Genomic DNA, 18,592 nt, shown 5'->3' with positions numbered 1-18,592 from the left:
GTACTAAAGTGTTTGACCAAGCTGAGTGACTTTCCCTATGCAAGATAAAACGTTAGGAATTGTACAGAAAAAATTACATGAGTGTTAGTGACAGTTGGAGGATAATAATCTCTGTGGGAATTCAATGTGGTGAAAGAGAACCGTGATGACAAGAAACAAGTAACATTTCAAAAGAATGCAATTAAACAACGAGAGAGGAAATGCACACAATAAATCTTACTCTTCCACAGTCAACAGCTGTAATGCTTAAAAATTTCCTTCGACATGATTTATGTCTATTACAAGACTAGACGCAGATAAGAACATTCAACATTTCCATAAAACATTTTGAAAATAAATTTTCCTATTATTGCCTATTTACAAAGTTAAAAATGAATAATTTTTCACAGTGGCCCTGAACCACAGAGCAAAGTAAGATTTACAGTTGATCATTCTGAGCTAATATTCTTTTGATGATGTCTACCTGCAGAGATTAATTATTTCAGTACCACAAGGAAAAAGATATGAATAATTACACCAGAAGCGATGAAAATTCAGCACAAGTTATAATTCTCAACAGCCCAAAGCCAAAGTTTTAAGATGGCTGAAGTTCAAGAAACACGCTCGTTTTGCAAAGGATTCTCATCTCTGCCAACTTAAGGGGAAGAGGGGGAAAGAAAAAGCAAGTCTTGAATTTTGGTTTACTGGCAGAAAATTCTCATCAGCTGTAAGGTTATGCATGTTTAATGAAGTGACATTGACTTCAAACAGTGTTCTGGTAACTCCGCTACTGTTTCCAAAACCCTCTGTTATTTAAATGCTCCTGAGCTTACCAACTCCTCTGTAGCACTCAGGCAAGGCTCACGTGAAAAATTAATACAAAAAATTAATACAAATTAATACAAAAAATTAATATAAAAAGTCAGTCTTATAAAACTCAGGCAACGCAGAGTTAGCGTTGTATTACCTGAGATAAAATTTGTTAAGATAAGTTGTGTTTAACATAGAACACACAACCACAATTCTGCCTTAATAGTAAAAGATTATAGTTTCTTCTAGATATTCTGTAATACATAATCTTATGTATGACTTATGTATTAGGTCATAAGTATTTTTAAACCCTTGCAGTAATGCTATAGATTTGCCTGTAGAGCGTTAACCGAGTTGCATAATTCTTCTGAATTTCAACCTAACTATGGAACTTGGTTTTAATTTACTGCAAGAACTCCTGTCTTTAAGTCACTAATACACACGGTCACATTTAGCCCCAGGGTAATGTCATTTCCTCAGGATTTTTTTTCTAATTGAATAATGATGTGACATTTTCATATGAACAAAAAACCACGTAACACACAAACCAAAGGAAACAGCCATGCAGAGTGTTTCTAATTATCATTAAAACGTTAACCACAATCTAAACTCATTTTTACTTTTATCAGAAGATTCATAATGCTGTGGACAGCAGTTGGATTTGCTTTTGGCTGAGACATTTAAATTCTTTGTCTTGAAAAAGCACGGGAAAGGGAAGAGGGAAACCCCTCTAAAGGGGATCTGCACTTGTGCGGCACTAAGCTCTTGGTGAGGCCAGAGCCTGCTTTAATACAGATGAAAAACCAGTAACTTCATGCCCCTTATGGAGCAGTGGCACTGGGTCAGCTGTGATACGGAGGAAAAGAGCCCATTTCTGTCCCAGTGCTTGCAGGGACTCTCTGGTGTGGTAAGCACAGCAGCAGCGGCCCAAGAGCAACAATGAGCTTAGTTACTTCAGATGTCGGAACAGCACTGCTTAGGAGTTCCCTGAATTAGGTCCTAAATCGGTTTCATCACCCAGGCAACTATAAAAAGTCAATAGTTTAATTACAACTTCATTTTCTTGACTACAGCCTATGCACAAAACGCCAGTTAATTTCAAGCACGTGGTTATTTTGTGCCTGCATTAGCCCCCTGCTGTGACTTATTTGTCCTGGTTTTGACTGGGACAGAGTTAATTTTCTTCTTAGTAGCTAGAAGAGCGCTGTGGTTTGGATTTAGGATGGGATTTGATACGAGAAGAATGTTGACAATATACTGATTTTTAGTTGTTGCTAAGAAATCAAAGACTTTTCAGCTTCCAGAGTGCAGGTACCCAAGAAGCTGGGGAGGGAGCACAGCCAGAGTAATGGACCCAAACTAGCCAATGGGATATTCCGTACCATATGATGTCATGCTTAGCATATAAAGCTGAGGGAAGAAGGAGGAAGGGGAGGATGTTCAGAGTGATGATGTTTGTCTTCCCAAGTCACCATTATGTGTGATGATGGAGCCCTGCTTTCCTGGAGATGGCTGAACACCTGCCTGCTGATGGAAGGAGTGAAGGAATTCCCTGGTTTGCTTTACCTATCACACTGTCTTTATCTCAACTCACAAGTTTTCTTACTTTTACTCTTCAGATTCTCTCTCCCACCCCATCAGGAAGAAGTAAGTGAGCGGCCGGGTGGGGCTCAGTTGCTGGCTGGGGTTGAACCCTGACACTGTTGAAGACCAGAGGTATTGGGGACTATTCATACATGTATAAGTACACAAACGAGTGTGCACATAAACGTATACGTACACACACACACGTAAAGTGTTTCCTCTGCTTGCACACTCCCCTTCCCTCCAAAAAATGCAGGGTGAGTCTTTTCCTACTAGCTAACTCTAACTACTTCATTTACAAACGCTTAGACAATAACACTTTGCTTAAAAAGCACATAGTTTAGGGAAACAGAGACTCTCTTTTATACTTTAAATGAAGAAGCCGAAGCTTAAAACCAATTTTACCTGTAACTTAATAGGAATACTAGCTCTGTCACTCAAAGCTAAGCCACCAAGACAAGCAGACATTACAGGCTCCATCAACACTAACAAGTATGAGAACAATCATACTGCAGCTACACATGAAAGATCCATACTTTTATTAGCATAATTAAGATCCTCCTGAAAAAAAAAGTATTTCCACCATAAATATGTAATGATAATTTTTATACTTTGATGCAAAAGGCACGTTTTTCAAACCGCACATGTGCTGGAGAGGAACATTAATTCCTCTGCACGTTTTAATTTTGGATCACCTTACACAGGGGTATTCTATATGTACCGGTGTGCCCATTACAGAATAAAACACTTAAATCCCTAAAGATCATTTGATAATATGCAGAATAGATCCAAATTCTACAGACACTATCCGTGTATAGAGATTTTGCAGGATTTTTAGGATTCAAATGAAGATATTTGAAGCAGTAGAGTGAGAAAGGATGGTATTTCTCATCTCAGGAGACACGATGGAAAAAGACTATACAACACCTCGAGTGAGGAAGGAAAGGAGAGATCATGGCTTTTTCATAAGAGAGATCACATAGTTACCAGATTAATAAGTGCACATATTTTGTAAGACTTGGGAAGTTTGCCTTAAGGCATGGAATTTGTTTTCTTCATGCTCAAGCACTTGAGGAGGAATTTAGAGGTAGGAGAATGGAGACTCAAGGGAGTACTACCACACAGGAATACTGAGGCATCAGCAAATAAGTGCTAATGATAAAATTCTCTACTTCTGTAAGCGAAGGATGGCTTTGAAAATCAAGTAAATGCTACCATGGTATTTCTGAACTTACACCATGCATCTTCTGATGCTGTGACAGACTTTCGTGACAACATGGAAAAGTTTGATACAGATGAGTCAATATTTCTTGTAATAAAATATACATGTTCACAACCCACTGGGGGAAAAAAAAAAAAAATGGTCAAGAGCTATTGCATACACTGCCTTTGGTCTAACACATTTTGCAGCTACAAGTGACTGGAGCTTGTGTGAGCTCCTTAGGACAGCACCACTTCATGTTTCCCAATCCTTATGCTCTTTCTTGAGCACCTGTAAGAGCTACGGACAGAGAAAATACACTGGATTAGGGGAGCTTTTAGTCTAACTCAGTACAGACATCCTCCTTTTCTAACCAATCAAGAATAAAAACTGAGATACCTTTTGGTATAAACCAAACCAGACACCACCTTACCAAATCCATCTCATTCTAAGCCTTCTGGCAAAACACGGGCTTAATTTTAAACCATGTCTTTTTATGTGTGAATGGAAAAATCACAGGTGAAACTAGGATTTATGTTGGTATCATAATTAACCTCAGCTTCTTTTACAAATTGATTTTAGTATGTTGTAGACAGTTCAAATACAAAGAATACTAGACAGAAAAACCATTCTATTTCTCAAAAATATAATTTCACCCCTTGACATTCTTCTGAAACTAAAAAACTACCTAATGAATTAAAATCTAACTATGGTTATTCTTCTCATATTACAGGTGCCAATAATTATACAATAGTTTTGACCACTTAGGAAAATCTTAGCCCTAGACGTTACTCCCTCTAAAACATTTTGGGGTAATTGCAAGGCTGAGACATATTTGCCCAGGATTTTCTTATGTTAGGCATATACAGGAAGCGTGATGCTTTTGAGAGATACACCACCTACAAAGCTGCTTAGCACTGGAGTTGTAACTCCAACACTTACTGTGCACGTGCAGATGGATTAAATAGTGTATGTGGAAGGTCCACCTAATGTTTGGTGCAAGCACCAGTGACTGCAGTGTGGTTATAAAGCCACAGTGGATGCCTTGTGCGTTCTTCACCCCACGTGGCACAGTCAGAGAGGGGCACGGCAGCTGAAAGGAGCAACTGCCAACTACACCCTGTGAAGCAGCTGAACAAGTCAGTCCTCAAATTGACGCAGATTAAAATTCCTGGCCAGAAAAAATAGGGACATCTTTGTGATGCTCGCATGTATGGTAGCTGTAAATAATAATATGTACTTGTCCTTTGATTTGCTTTACGTAACTTACGCAAGAGAAATTTCTGTACTTTTTAGTTTACAAGCAAACTAAAAATAGAAGACCAGAGGCTATAAAAAAATAACCACAAACCCCTCGCTCCAGTGCGTTCCTGTAGTTAAAGTCACTAAAGGCAGTGCCAATTACTTGCAGAATAAACTATCATTAAAAAATGTAATCACTCACTAAAACCTTTGAGAAAATCTGAGATGCTTTGTGAACTCTTTTTTGGTTAATTAACGAGAGCATTAACCCACTGGGTACTGCTGAAGGGCACAGTGGTGCCACGTCAAAAGCTATAAGCTTAACAGTGATAAAATGAAACAAAGAAGCTAATTAAATCAGGACTGCAACTGGCAGAAAGGGCAATACTGCATTTTACCCAATAATAACGCAAATAAATGACTGCACATACTTGGAACATTGTCAAATTTCTGAATAGAAATAATTTGAAATGGTGCATTTCTCACTCTGTCTTCCAGACTCCTTTCTAATCATGGAAAATCCTTGCCTCCTTAGTGTTACAGCACTGGCATACTACCTGCCTTTGGTCTTATTGAAAAAATTATGCAGGTCCTGGAAGCCATCTGGGACCCGCATCACAGCCTGTACAGGCACTTCAGACTAACGTTTATGTTGCCTTTCCTGTAGATCAAAAGCACTTCTGCAACAGGTCTGCAAAAACATAGAAATCACAATTACCGTGTAAAGGCCAACTTGAAAACAATTTAAAAACAGGATGACAGCTTCACTGGAACTCAGACAGATGGTATTTTGTGCCCTCCAAATGCTGGTGGTAAGAAACACGGGCAGAGGGATTGCCAAAAATTTGTCTGAGGGGAAACAGTCTCAATTTAAAAGGTGTCATCAGTCAAGAGACCACTAAGCTTGAAAAACCTATGTATCCTTATCTCAACTTCAGCTCTCTGCTCAAAAAATAATGTGTGTGTGTGGGAACCCCTCCCCAATTCTTTTGGCTTAATTAGGCCTTAACTCATCAACCAACTCTCCTGCTCCTGTCCTGGGGCCCATGAGATCTCCTGCACATGGCTCAGCTGCCTGCTTGGTCACTTCGAGCCATGTAGTGATCCTAAGAGAACATGCAGATGCACTGAAAAGCTGAATCTCCCAAACACACGAAACAAAGTTTTTTTTGAAACAGACAATCAATTCTAATAATCAAACAACATGAAAGCAGCCAAGCTCTTCCACAAAACAAAACCCACCCAACAAGGACATAATGCATACTGCAAGTTTAAGACCTTTATTTTCTTAAAGGTAACTGTAATTCTTCCCATCTTTACCTGCAGAAGACTGACCCATCTTTCTATTCTCCTCTTAGTTTCAGTCTAGCCATTTCCACCTCTTATTATTAACAAAACCCCCAGAATACTAACTTACTTTGAAAACACACATCCTTTGTACCAGTTATTAGCAGATTGTTCAATCCTTAATGCCCAACTTAACTGTAAAGTGAAATGAAGTTGCACTAGCTCAAGAAAGAAAAATTTTCCTTCAAATAATGCAGAAAAGTCCAACCCACAGCTGTATTCCATAAAAAGATAAAGCAAAACAATTCCATTCACAGACACAATTTAAAAAAAAAGATAAACAGCAATAAACCGAAACTGCACTTTGCCAAGCTTCAGTATTGTTAATAAAATCTTTTGAACTATTTGTTTTACGTTTGTTTTCCATAAATACATTTGCTTGACTTCCAGGTTTGTTGATACAACTGCAGAACACAGTACAACATTTTATAAGTTTAAGAGAAATCAATGGTTCGCTCATTGAGATGTAGCTTCAAGCATCTCCTGCAACATTACAAGCGTCCTGACGAGCCGTGTTTGTATCCATTTTCATTAAGAAGGAGGAAGAACAGCTTAAAAGCTAAAAACTGAAGGATACTGTCTGTGCTGTGTTCTTCCAAAGCGACACGAAAGGAAGGGATTTTAAACCAACGGAATTTATGGGGTTTTCAAATGAGGAGCAGAAGAACTGAAAGGGGGCGTTCAGCAATGACATCACACGAAAGAGAAATCGAGGAGACAAGGTAAGTGGTTCTGACCTCATTCACTGCCACGTAGTACCGCTGCTGCTGGAACCGAGGCGAGTTATCGTTCCTGTCTCTCACCACGATCCGTACCTCGTGGTTGATAATGGTGCCAACCTTCTTGTTAACGCACTGCACTTGCACCACAATGGACTGAATGGACGTTGGCGGCTGTAAATGAAAATATATTTGTAATAACTAGTCAAAATTTGAACTAACTCTTACATTTTCCACTGCTGCGGGTGTTGCTCAGGTTCACTTACAGCCCAACAGCCTGTGTTACGTTTAATGCTCTACGTGTGATCAAAAAGCTCCTCGGAGAGTGTCCCGACTACAACTCATGCTGGCAATGTTTAAGTAGACCTACGTGTCCCAAGGCTGTATTCTGCAGACCGAGCTTTGCCAGCCGTATGTGCTAACACAGAAATAAGAATCCCTGGCACGATTAGCCCTTCACACTTCCCTTGAGAACAACAACAAAAAGCACCTCTTCGGAACACCCTCTGATTATTGAAAGATACCTAGGAAAATGTCACACGTTTGAACCTTTGCTTTATTCATACCAGAATTGAAAGGTCAAGTCAGAAATAAATTCAATATCCTACCACTTACGTTTCCCAAGTCATTCAGAAACAACTCGGTCACCTTTCAGTGTAGACGATCCAAAGTCCTGTTGTTTTTACTCCAGTGAACGTCATCGTATTCAAATAAAAATAACTCCCAAACTTGGCGAATGGGTAAAGAAACTTAAGCTGGAAAGGCTAGTCCTGCTTACCTGAGTTAATAAAACAATTCTACAGATAAAGGAAAAGGCACCTTTGGTTGAAATGGAAATTCTGAACGACTCCTACGGAAATACAGCATTCCAGTGTCACTTCTATCCACAACGTTCCCACCACAGCAAGTGCCAAATCACATATCTGAAGCAACAGTCTGGCATGTCAAATATCGACAGCAAGCCCGTTTTGATTTTGTATCTAACGCTCAGCAGAGAGGAAGCGAGCATGGAAGGGGACAAAATGAAAAAATTCTGCACTTATTAACCTCAGAGTGTTCAAGGGAATAAACACCTCAGAAACGTGGTTTAAAGATGCCTGTGTCATACTTTTCTGTACAGTGAATGCAAACAGGTTTTTGTACTGAGATTCTGAGACAATTATAACGTAATTATAGATCTACATAATTTTGCTTTCACTCATTCTCAATGCTACAATTTCTTTGATTGATTGATCGATTTTTTTTTCCAGTTTCACTGTAACAGATTTCAGAACCGTATGGCTTTCCTTACCCTTTGGCACTACTCAGTTTTTAAAGAGTCATCGGATTTGGGGAAAGAAGGGGGCTTGGTGGTGGTAGGGGCGAGATCTTACGTGAAACATCTATTCTTCCCTACACATTTACCCTCCACTTTCTTTGCAATGAAGTACAGCAGGAGCTTTTAACTAGAACGCCATTCTCTCCACTCTAAAAATCTGCAGCCAGCTATGGTGTGGTTCTGCTTTTAGCAACAGAACTTCTAACACAGGTAAAAACATACCAAACATCATCTGTAACTTAAGTTAAGCCTCTAACATTATCATCTCCATCTATTTTTCAAGCTGGCATTCTTTGTAAAAGATCCAAGAATTTTTAGGCCACTTGGAATAAACTTCAAACTACATGTAGAGTTATTAGCAAAGCCCAAGAGAAACATAATTAGTTGTAACGATAGGTATGTAAATATGTGATGTTCTGGATTTTGTCTTTTTCAGAAAACATGGAAAAAAATAGTTTGTCGCCTTCGGTAAAACGTGACAGAGCACAGGACCAACACTACTTTCTGCTGGGTCTGTGCCTAAATTTAAAAATCAGGTCTTTAAACCAACACCCATCAATCCAGGCATTTATGAACAAAAAACGTAAATACATAACAGCACAATGAAACAAATTGTTCATGCTGGTGGGGACAAATTCTCTCAACACCTTTTAGCAGTTCCTTTCACCCTCAGTTCTGATTTATGGCTATTCATCCTTCCTAAGTACTTAAAGTTTTGGAAGAAAAAAATCTAGATTTTTCTTTGTATCTGATTTTGTTTGGAAAACATACTGTCATTCTTAGTAAAATCAATCGATGGAATCTAATAAGATTTTCTTCCAAGAAAAGTAATAAAAAAGAACAGGATCAGGCTAAGTGAATCAGCAGGGAGTTGACAAGTGGGCACATCAGAGAGAAAAATGGGAAGAGTATCCAAATATATTGAATGCAATCATATATGCACCATTTGTGTATCAGAGACTACAATTTTTGCTCTGTATTAAAAAATTGAATTTTAAGATTCAACTTAATAAAACCCCAGAGTTTATTGGCATTACTAAGTTTCCATGGCTTTAACTTCAAAGATGAGAAAAAGAGTTTACTTTAAAAAAAAAAAAAATAAAAGGAAGCACACAGACTCTTGAATGATTTTGCATTTTAGGGGTTAGTATAGCTCTGGTTCTGAAGGCTGGAAACAGCCTTTTGATAGAGCCATATTAATCACATCCATGACATAAATTTCACATTTTTACTCTATATCAGTGGGGTTTCTGTGGGTTGCTTTCATTTTCTTTGGCTTGTGACTCACAGCAATTCATTGAGACCATCGATGACGGCTACAGTGGGGCTCACACCCAAAATCTCAATTACTTCATATTTCAGATTTTCTTTTCATATCCCAGTAAAACTAAATGAACACAGAGGAGTCATTTTACCCAGCACTACAGTACTAAGAAATGTTACCATCATAGTAAAAAATGAGGAAATGACCCTGTAAATACCAATGTAAATATACCAATATTACCTATACATAATTAAGAAAGTGTACACCCTCCACCTGTTTCCTTACAACTTCAGTCTACTCCTTGCCAAGAACATCATTGTAAAGCATCTTTATGTGTTCATAAAAACATAAATACTTGTGAGTTTAGTCAGACTGTTACTAACAGTGGAAATCAAATAATTTGACGAGGTTGCTTTGGTAAAGCATCTAAGTTAGATTCAGGTAAAGCAGGTCAGCTGAATGAATCTGCAGAAAGAAAAGTGTCACTAAAAGCGTTGGAAAAAGAATTGGTGCCGATCTAACACAAATTAATTTTGTTTCCCAATGCCATGTGGATATGCAGACTTGCGTGGGGTGAAGAATTGATCCTACGCTTCCTAGAGTGGTTTTTAAGTCTCACCTCGCTTTAGGGGCTCTTGATTTTTGCTCTAACATAAAATGAAACTGAAATGCCAAACACACTCCGGTACCTGCCTGTCTCTGTGAAGGCAGGCAGCTGCTTGGCACAAGAAGAAATGCTGACTCTGCAGATGCACTGAAAAGTCTTTTGCCACCATGTCCCTTCTGCCATGTTCTGTGCTGCGTACCTTTGCTTCACATGTAAATCAGTTTGTGAATTAAAACTAAATTAAGACGAGGTGATTTCAATTAGCTCCTTTAAACTAAAAATGGAAACGAAGAAAAATTTGCATCTTGTTTCTGGTACTTATGAATATATCTCAAAACACACGGAGAAGACAAATTAATCAAACAAGCTAATACAAAACAAACTTCCATGCACTCCAAGGAGAGCTCCTGATCTTTAAAGCACTCTTTCCCTGCTGATTACAATCACTTTGGAGTCAACTTTCCTTTCAGATTCTGATGAACTGCAGCAATGCTGTAAGAAATTGTGCAAGCAATGCTGTGAGAAAACATCTCTACTTGTAAAGTGTTTCTCTCCAAGGAAATCAGCATAGGTGAGAACACTCCTGTTTATTTGGGGCTTTTAATCTTTCCTATAAAAAAATCAAACTTAGCCTAATGATATTTCTTTAATGCTCTTAAGAATGAACACACCACACAATTTCATGCTGCCTTAAAAAGGGAATCTAAACTAGCAAATTCCCACTTGAATATGTCAGGCTTTATAAGTGAATTGTAATATTCACAATTCCTTGGCTCTCTCTCGCATCTCGTAAGTCAATGCACACGGCTAGAGCAGGCTTTTAATAAGTGTCACAGGACCCGAGGTGAGCAGCACTTCTTCCAGATAAAAGCAGTGAACCAGAATAAAAATGGTTTTAATTCAGTAAACAAGTCAAGCGCAGGTCGATATGTATTTCTGCCAACCCACACATCCGTTTGTTTAGTCTTTATTGTTGTGTTTGTCCACACATTTGTTGTGCAGAAACAGTCAAGATCCTGCATAACCCCAACAAGCCCTAATAAATAACCAAATTAACTCTGTTCACATCCAGCTGGGGACAAAAGAAAGATGCAGCTATTATATTCCAGCAGGTCTTTTGTTTATGGTCTTTCTACCAGCACACACAGATTCAGAACTTCATGTCTATGTGGAGAAAAGAAAAACAACAAATCCCAAACTTACATCTCTGTCCAGAATTCGGCCAGTGCTATTTAGGTATAACCTCTGGCTGATCGGATCGAGGATCACCCAGTAATCTAGGTTGTCCTTTAAGGAGAGTTCAATGGTAGGGTCCGGCCCTCCTGCTGTCCCCTTGATCAGCATATTGTCAACCAGGATAGTGCCTGCAGAAACAAAAAACACACGGGGGAGAAATTCATACGGGCATCTACATTTTTATGTATTTTCGTAATGGTGGCAACACTGAAAATACAGCTTTCTAACTCGAGTTTCTGGTATTTTGCGTTTCGAGTGATGGTTAACAAGTCTGAACCTTATTATCTGTAATGAAAAACTGCCCCTGACACTGAAGCTATTTCAGACAATGCTAGAAGAAGCACTTGCAAAGCCCAATAATTTATGTTGACCCATCATATACAGATATCTATTTAACATTATGAGTTTTCCCTCCATTGAGCAATCATCACCCAATCTCACCTCAGACAAATGAAAGCACTGAAATGACAACCAAAACCAGAATAAATTTTCCACAGCACGAGTGACACATCAAGGTGAGGGGGAAAAAACCCAACAGTTACATAAAGCTCTCCAGGAAAAAAAGGTTTTGCAACATGAGGAGTTCTGCAACAGAAAACTAAATCACAGCATAAAGACATAAAAACTATGTCTACCAAGACAAAGGTGGCACTTCATTAGGACCAGCCATCTATTCAACATATATAACGTGCTTTTTTTTTTTCTTTTCTTGTCCCATCCTGTCAGTTAAAAAGTCTTGCCTAAAACTCTCAGTCAGTTCACAGTACCCACAATGTATGTAATCTCCTGCGTAAAACACTCCAACTAACTTTCTAAATGTCAAGCATTACTAACTACCCTAAACGTTGCACTCTGGTGCCTCAGATTTGCAGGCACAGTATTTATAAACACTTGCCTAAGATTTCACTTTTCTGAAAAATTAACACTACTTGCTTTTCTTCACACTGAAATATTAAAAGAAATGATCTTTGTGGAAGTTCATCCCCAGTTACGGAGAAAATCTGTGAACGTCACTAGCTGCAGAACATTTAAATTAGTCTAAAATATTCATCACATAACCTCCTGCATTAAAGGCCCAAATAATTTATTCCAAAGTGCAGAGCAAAGTTTCTTTACACCTTCACTTCATAACAACAGTGACTTTGCATAAATATATTCAGCTGGGCGGGGTGGTGGGTTCTGAGTTGAGCCAATGCTTTTTCTGGATGAAACAGTAAAGCTAATTACTGGTCTTAACCACAGCCAACTGGTTTACAGTCCTATTGAGGAAAACACCACAGTAAGGGTTTTTTTCAATCATTTAATTTTGAAACTGCTTTTTATAACACAATGGAGATGACAGGAAGGAATACTGCCAAACTTCCTAACTGTACACCAAAGCCTGGTGTCAAGTCAGAGGAGCAACATCCTTTTAGCCACACGAGAAACGCAGTTGCTACCCACGTGTTTTATGGTTACCAGCACAATTTCTCATGGAATACCATCTGTATGATTATATTCTGACCCAGTAGCTTCAACTGGCATACAACTTTTGGGAGACACCACTAGCTTTCATGTAAAGAGGATTTCACCATGCTGCTTACCAACCCTGCAGCAGCTCCAAGTGTTTATGTCTAGTCACCAACTCCTCTAAAATCTATAGAGCCCACCAGCTTCTGTGCATTGCCCTCGTTATTGTACCTCAATAATGATGCAAAGAAAGGTCAGCAATCCAAATCTGAGGTCATCTGAACAAAAGGCGCCCCCAAAAAAGCCTCCCTGAAAAAAACCCACCCAAAATAACAAACACCACAATCATCCTAATAGCTTCAGTTGTTGTGATTTTTCAGACCCGAAGGCGAAGTCTAGGTTCTGGCCACATCTTCACCAGCACTAATCCCAACAGAAGGCTCTACACCTCCCTTCGAATGGCCCTCGAGGGAAATAACCTGCAATTTCCACCTGTAAACAGCACAGCATCTGGCATTTCAGCAAGGGCCACCTGCGCCCAGCAGATCTGTAAGGTGGTGTTTCTAGAAAACATCACATGCAAAATTCTTGCTGGGAAAGGGAGGAGCTTAAAGGATGGAAGAACTAGGGCAAATGAAACCACCAAATGACACAGAATAGCAAATAGGAGAGGGCTGTGAAAGTAGTGAAAAAACACACTGCAAGGGATAATTAGGAAATAGGGGAGGGAAAAAGCAGCAACAGCTTCTGTCCTCTCTCCCGTGTTGAAGACTAGTAAGTCCCTGAGGAGCAAAGGAGCATCACAGTACAAGTTACAAGGACACAGAGCCACCGCAGCTGCCCACCAAAACACCACTGTCAGATGCTTAAGCAATCGTGACATAAAGAGCGCTTATTTCTCTCCTCCGAAAATTAGAGTATTTTTTTTAAAAAAAGAGAAAGATTGTCCTATAATGAAAACTGGTTCCTGGTTTCTACAAAACTCAACATCATTATGAATATCATATAACATTAGTAGGTCCTGATGGAAGTGACAGCAGCAAAGGGAAATCAATCACTTCCGTCCTTCGCAGTCGCACTGCCTGTGAAGGTCGCGATTACCCTTCCATCAACTGCGTACAGGTCATCAGAGGAAAACACACACACCTCAAAGGCACCTATAAATTCCAGCAATATACATCAAATGTTTCACTATCTGGCATTTGCAGGCCGCTTGGGCTTGGTATAGGCTACCTACACCATGGTTTGTTGCTCATTGTCCAAGGAGGCTTCCTTCTCCCTTGCCTACTTCCTAGAAGAATGACTTCTGCCAAACGCAGCCTTCTGCATGGGCTAAAGAGCTCAAACAGCTTTCATTTTTAAGGAACCCGAGAATAAGCGATTGCAATTACTTACCAGAAAAAAAATATTTTATCAACTCAAAATCTTGATGCGATGACGAATTTCGTACGGTCTCTAGTAAACCCTTGCCACTTAACTGACCTCGTTGCTTTGAATTCTGCATCTCGTTTGACTTTCCTTTGTCGCACTCTACAACAGCAAGCACTTCTGTTTGGTTTGTTTTGATACAGCGATTTTTATGTTCTTAAAAACAGACGGATTCTTCTTCAGATATTCATGAGGCACTTGTACCCTCTCTTCAAGACACGGCAGTTTGCAAACAAGCCTTTTAATAGCCATCCTTAAAGTATTATTCTTCTAATTTACAAAGAATCTGAAATTCTGGGTCTTTATTTTCCCCCCATTTAGGTATCTGTCCTTTTGTTCCTTACGTCCTGCCTCTGTCCTTGGCCTAAAACACCAGGAAGGTCACCTCCTAACCATAAATCTGAACACACGCATCAACAGTTTGCCCATTAACCCTCCATACATGAGACCACAAAAATCAAACGCATCCCTTGATATTTGCAACACGCTAAAACAACAAGTTTAGACAATTTGCTTTTGTAATTTTTTGCACAAACAGAAGCTCAAACAAAGCTCTAGCTGGAGCAAAATCTTTTACCTTGTTATAGAAGTCACATTCCTTCCTCTGTAATTATATTGGAAGTTCAGTTTTCCAGTATTGGGGGGATAAGGGGTTGGTCAAAGTCTACTGAGGGCACCTGAGCAAGATGCTGCCACTCATGATAAGGAGAGAGGTGGTCCACGTAGATGTGTGTTTCTTGTACCCAACTTCTGGGAAGTTACACTCAAACATCCAAATGTTCAATATTATTTCAGCACTGTTCCCTGCACTTCTGTCCTGCGTGCACAAGCCATTGAAAAGGACACCAGGGACTATAATTATTGATATTTTTCTTGGCTAAATAAAAAAAGACTGATGTGAAAGTTAGACGGTGCACCAACACAAGTAGATTTTAAGAGGAGCTTTTCATCTTGTGAGAACACCACAATTTGGCTGCTTTTCCACCTTCACTGAAGCCTGATTGATGCCTGAGATGCCTTGTGGGAAGACCAAACAGATTTTCAAGGGATTAGTACAGAATAAGCCTCAAGGAATCAAAGTCCAGAAACCAACAGACCGTACCAGAGAAGAAAGATCTATTATTTTCAGGTGTAATACTATTTTTCTGAAAGTAATGACATTTACACTGAAATGTTATCTGAGCTTGTTGGGAATTATTCAACAAGTAGCTACTAGATGGGACAACAAAAATAAAAACTATAAAATGCTGTAAACATTCTAACAATAGTTGTACACTAGACTATTCTATGGTGAGGAATCCAGAAAATCTGTATTACACTAAAATAACAGGGAAGGGTTTGTTTTTACAGATCAGTTTCTGCAAACGACGATCTTTCTATGGGAAGGGCATTACGAGGGACTCGGGTGCAAAAGCCATGAAAGACAGAATTTGCAGTTTATGCTCTACTAAAGACAGCAAACCCTCAGCACTCAGTGAGGACTCACTTATTAAATGATTTAACCTGTCTTGGGATTATTTTAGTTGAATGTTTCGGCAGAGCCCTTTTTTAAGGAGTCAGTGAATCATGACTGGTCTGGGAATAACCCTCATGCCAGCACACGAACCAGAAAACATGATTCAAGTTGAATGGAACCAGCAGCGCTTTGCTTTTAGGAGTTAAATGGCATTCTCTGTTTCTGCAGAGAGTGTCTGAAGCCAAGGCAGAAGTATAATAATCCCCCAAAGTTTTTATCATCCAAATGTACTTATTCTTCCTTTGAAGAGAGTCTAAAACTTGTTATTTTCCAAGTTGATGAAAAGATAAAACCACCTGCAACAGCACAATTAGCCTCCAATATTGCCCAATTACATCAGCAGCTACTTCAGCTGTATGATGTACAAAAAGGCTAAAGATCATAAAAAAATCATATTCTGCTGTTCACACATATTTTTCATTTCAGCACATTCATCAAGTCTGTATAACAAGCCCAAATAACATGTCAGGAAATTTATGTTAAACATACATGGTGTTTCCTACCCTGGAACACCAACTATGGATTTGTCATGGCACCCATCTGGAAGAATCAGGTATCTGACACACTGTACATTCCATGAGCAACATGACATTCTACTTAACTCACTTATGGGAAAGGAGGTGCGCTTCCAAAAGACAAGTGAAAAGAAAAATTGGGATAAAAATATATACACATAAATACACTCTCTGACTCACTAAGCTGCAGTTAAGGGCAAGTACCAATAGCTGTCAATAGATGGAAGGAAACTCATCACTTCTGCACTCTAAAGCAGCAGGTTTTTTTCACACTTAGTCTGTTAAAAAATGAAAATCAACCAAGCAAGGACAGCGAGAATAGGGAGCCTGAAGAAATGAGAAACTCCTGCTTTGTAAAGAGCCATTGAAATTAGCTGTGGCAAGCTCAGACTTGGTGGTGGTGACGGTGAGCGACAGTTGGGGACGTTCACTGGAGCTGGGAAACCCCGTATCAGACAGACCAAGTGGTTATAAACCTTCTGCCAAAGGGCGAACAACGTTCCCACCAGTGCCTCCGCACTTGCATCTTCTGTTGGTCAAGCTGAAGAAACCAACATGGGCAGAGACTCAGGAAGGTCTCCATGTGCCAGTCCCACCTCTGCCTGCTCAGGGCCATCGACAACGTGCTGTAGAGCCCCAGTTCCACCCGCATGCACTGGAGAGCTTCTCCTCCACTCGGCGACTCCTGAGCAACGTTCACAGAGCGTGCGATACGCAAGGGCTCTGCAGACAGAGCAAACGTGCATTAAAACCCCACCTGTATCTCTGTGCTGCTTTCCTCTGCCTGCCCCTGATTGCAAAGCAATTGGAAAATGGGGATTATTTCCTTATAGAAAGGCATTAGATGGATCAGTTGAAATGGCAATTGTGTTTGGGTTGTTTTTTTTTTTTTATATTCTATAGAGTTTTCATAATTAAACCTGGATCATAAACTTATTTTTCTACGTTTGATGGTGTATGTCTGTAGCATAGGATGGATTAAATACCAATAAATTAGAAGTCAATGGAAAATGAAAACCTTATTGCAGAAGTAAATTCTCAACATTAAAACAATCTTACTTAGACCCATGCTGCAGGTTCATACACAAAACCAGGATAATTCCACACAGCCACCTCCTGGATTACACATTTCCTACGCCCCAGCCTCCCATCATCAGCAGGGATTGTTGAGGTGTTTCCAAGGTTGTTTCAAGATTGTTTTCCTGCTGTCCTGGTCCATCTTCTCCCGTCCTGCTCCGCGTGCAGCCACAGCCTTTGTGCAATTACAGAGCATTATTAAACCCAGCCCATTATTTTGGCCAAACGAGGAGTTTGACAAATTCAGATTTGAGGCTTATATTCCTAGTCCTCCCACAAGGACCTTATGCCTTCCCACCTTGAGTCACTGTAAGAGTGGGTGTACCGTGGGGAAAAGGTCATCCATAAGACACTGTAGAGCACCAGTTTGGGTCCGTTTTAAGCAAAGGTGACTCATTTTCTTGTTTTAGTGCTTTCCAGCTGGCATGAAGACAAGAGACCTAGCACTTACAATAACTCCTGCTCCAGGCGGAAACTATGCAGCAAGATTGATGGAATATGTTCCATAGGCAGCCCTGGGATCGCCGTCAGATCTGAGCATACGTATGCCTATTCTGCAGGACATTAAGAATCACGGTCCTTCCTCCCTGTCTTCCCTCCATGTTCACAAACAATGGGACCAGAATCTCAAAAAGCCATAGCCTCAGTACTTCACACACACAACTCATACGTGACTCTGAAAAACACGACCCGCAGCATTCACATCTGCCATCAAAACATAGCGAATAAGGATGCAAAGAAAACAGAAGAGGAAAGCATGATGGTCAAATGCTAACTACTAAATTAACTAAATATTCAGTAATTCCCTTCCTAGGTGTATCGACCTACATTAATGTTTTTGTTACTCACCCCTCTTTTAAGAGATGAGCAAGAGGTGAACAAGCAAAGAGTGACTGCAGAAAGACAGAGATGGATGCCCAGGAGAAAGCAAAGGCATAAGAGGAAGCAGAGTTCGGGTCCCATCACAGCACTGAGAGAAGCAGACATTTAAAAAAGCCAGAGAACAGAGCAGGGATATACAAAAATAGAACCCAGGCTGTAGAGACTATACTGCCCTAACACAAACACCACTAGGGACTGGGGAGGCCTGGGGTCTGGCTGGGGATCAGTTTAGAAGCTGCAAGTTCACTCGAAGTCCTGCGTAATGTGTTACTCTGCACAAAGCCCCATCCTCTAAAATTGTGACAGCAAAGGAGCATCTCAGACAAAAACAAGTGCCTCGTCCGTCCTTGTATAGTTAGAGAAAAAGCTGAAAACAATGAATACTAAAGGCTTAAAACGGGAAAACATAAAAACAGTT

General features: G+C 39.8%; 1 protein-coding gene across 3 annotated transcripts in view; it reads right to left on the bottom strand.

Moving 5' to 3' along the window:
• The window catches only part of PCDH15 (protocadherin related 15), a 359,782-nt gene that overhangs the window by 252,980 nt on the left and 88,210 nt on the right, over positions 1–18,592 (bottom strand). For all 3 annotated transcript variants that reach the window (XM_086616980.1, XM_086616981.1, XM_086616982.1), the window contains 2 exons: positions 11,275–11,435; positions 6,901–7,056 (listed from right to left, as the gene is read on the bottom strand). In XM_086616980.1, the coding sequence (XP_086473106.1) occupies positions 6,901–7,056; positions 11,275–11,435 (317 nt within the window). The remainder of the gene's footprint in view (positions 1–6,900; positions 7,057–11,274; positions 11,436–18,592) is intronic.

This window comes from Tauraco erythrolophus, chromosome 9, assembly GCF_009769465.1.
Source record: "Tauraco erythrolophus isolate bTauEry1 chromosome 9, bTauEry1.pri, whole genome shotgun sequence".
Taxonomy (NCBI): Eukaryota; Metazoa; Chordata; class Aves; order Musophagiformes; family Musophagidae; genus Tauraco; species Tauraco erythrolophus.
This window is presented reverse-complemented; position numbering and strand designations above follow the sequence as displayed.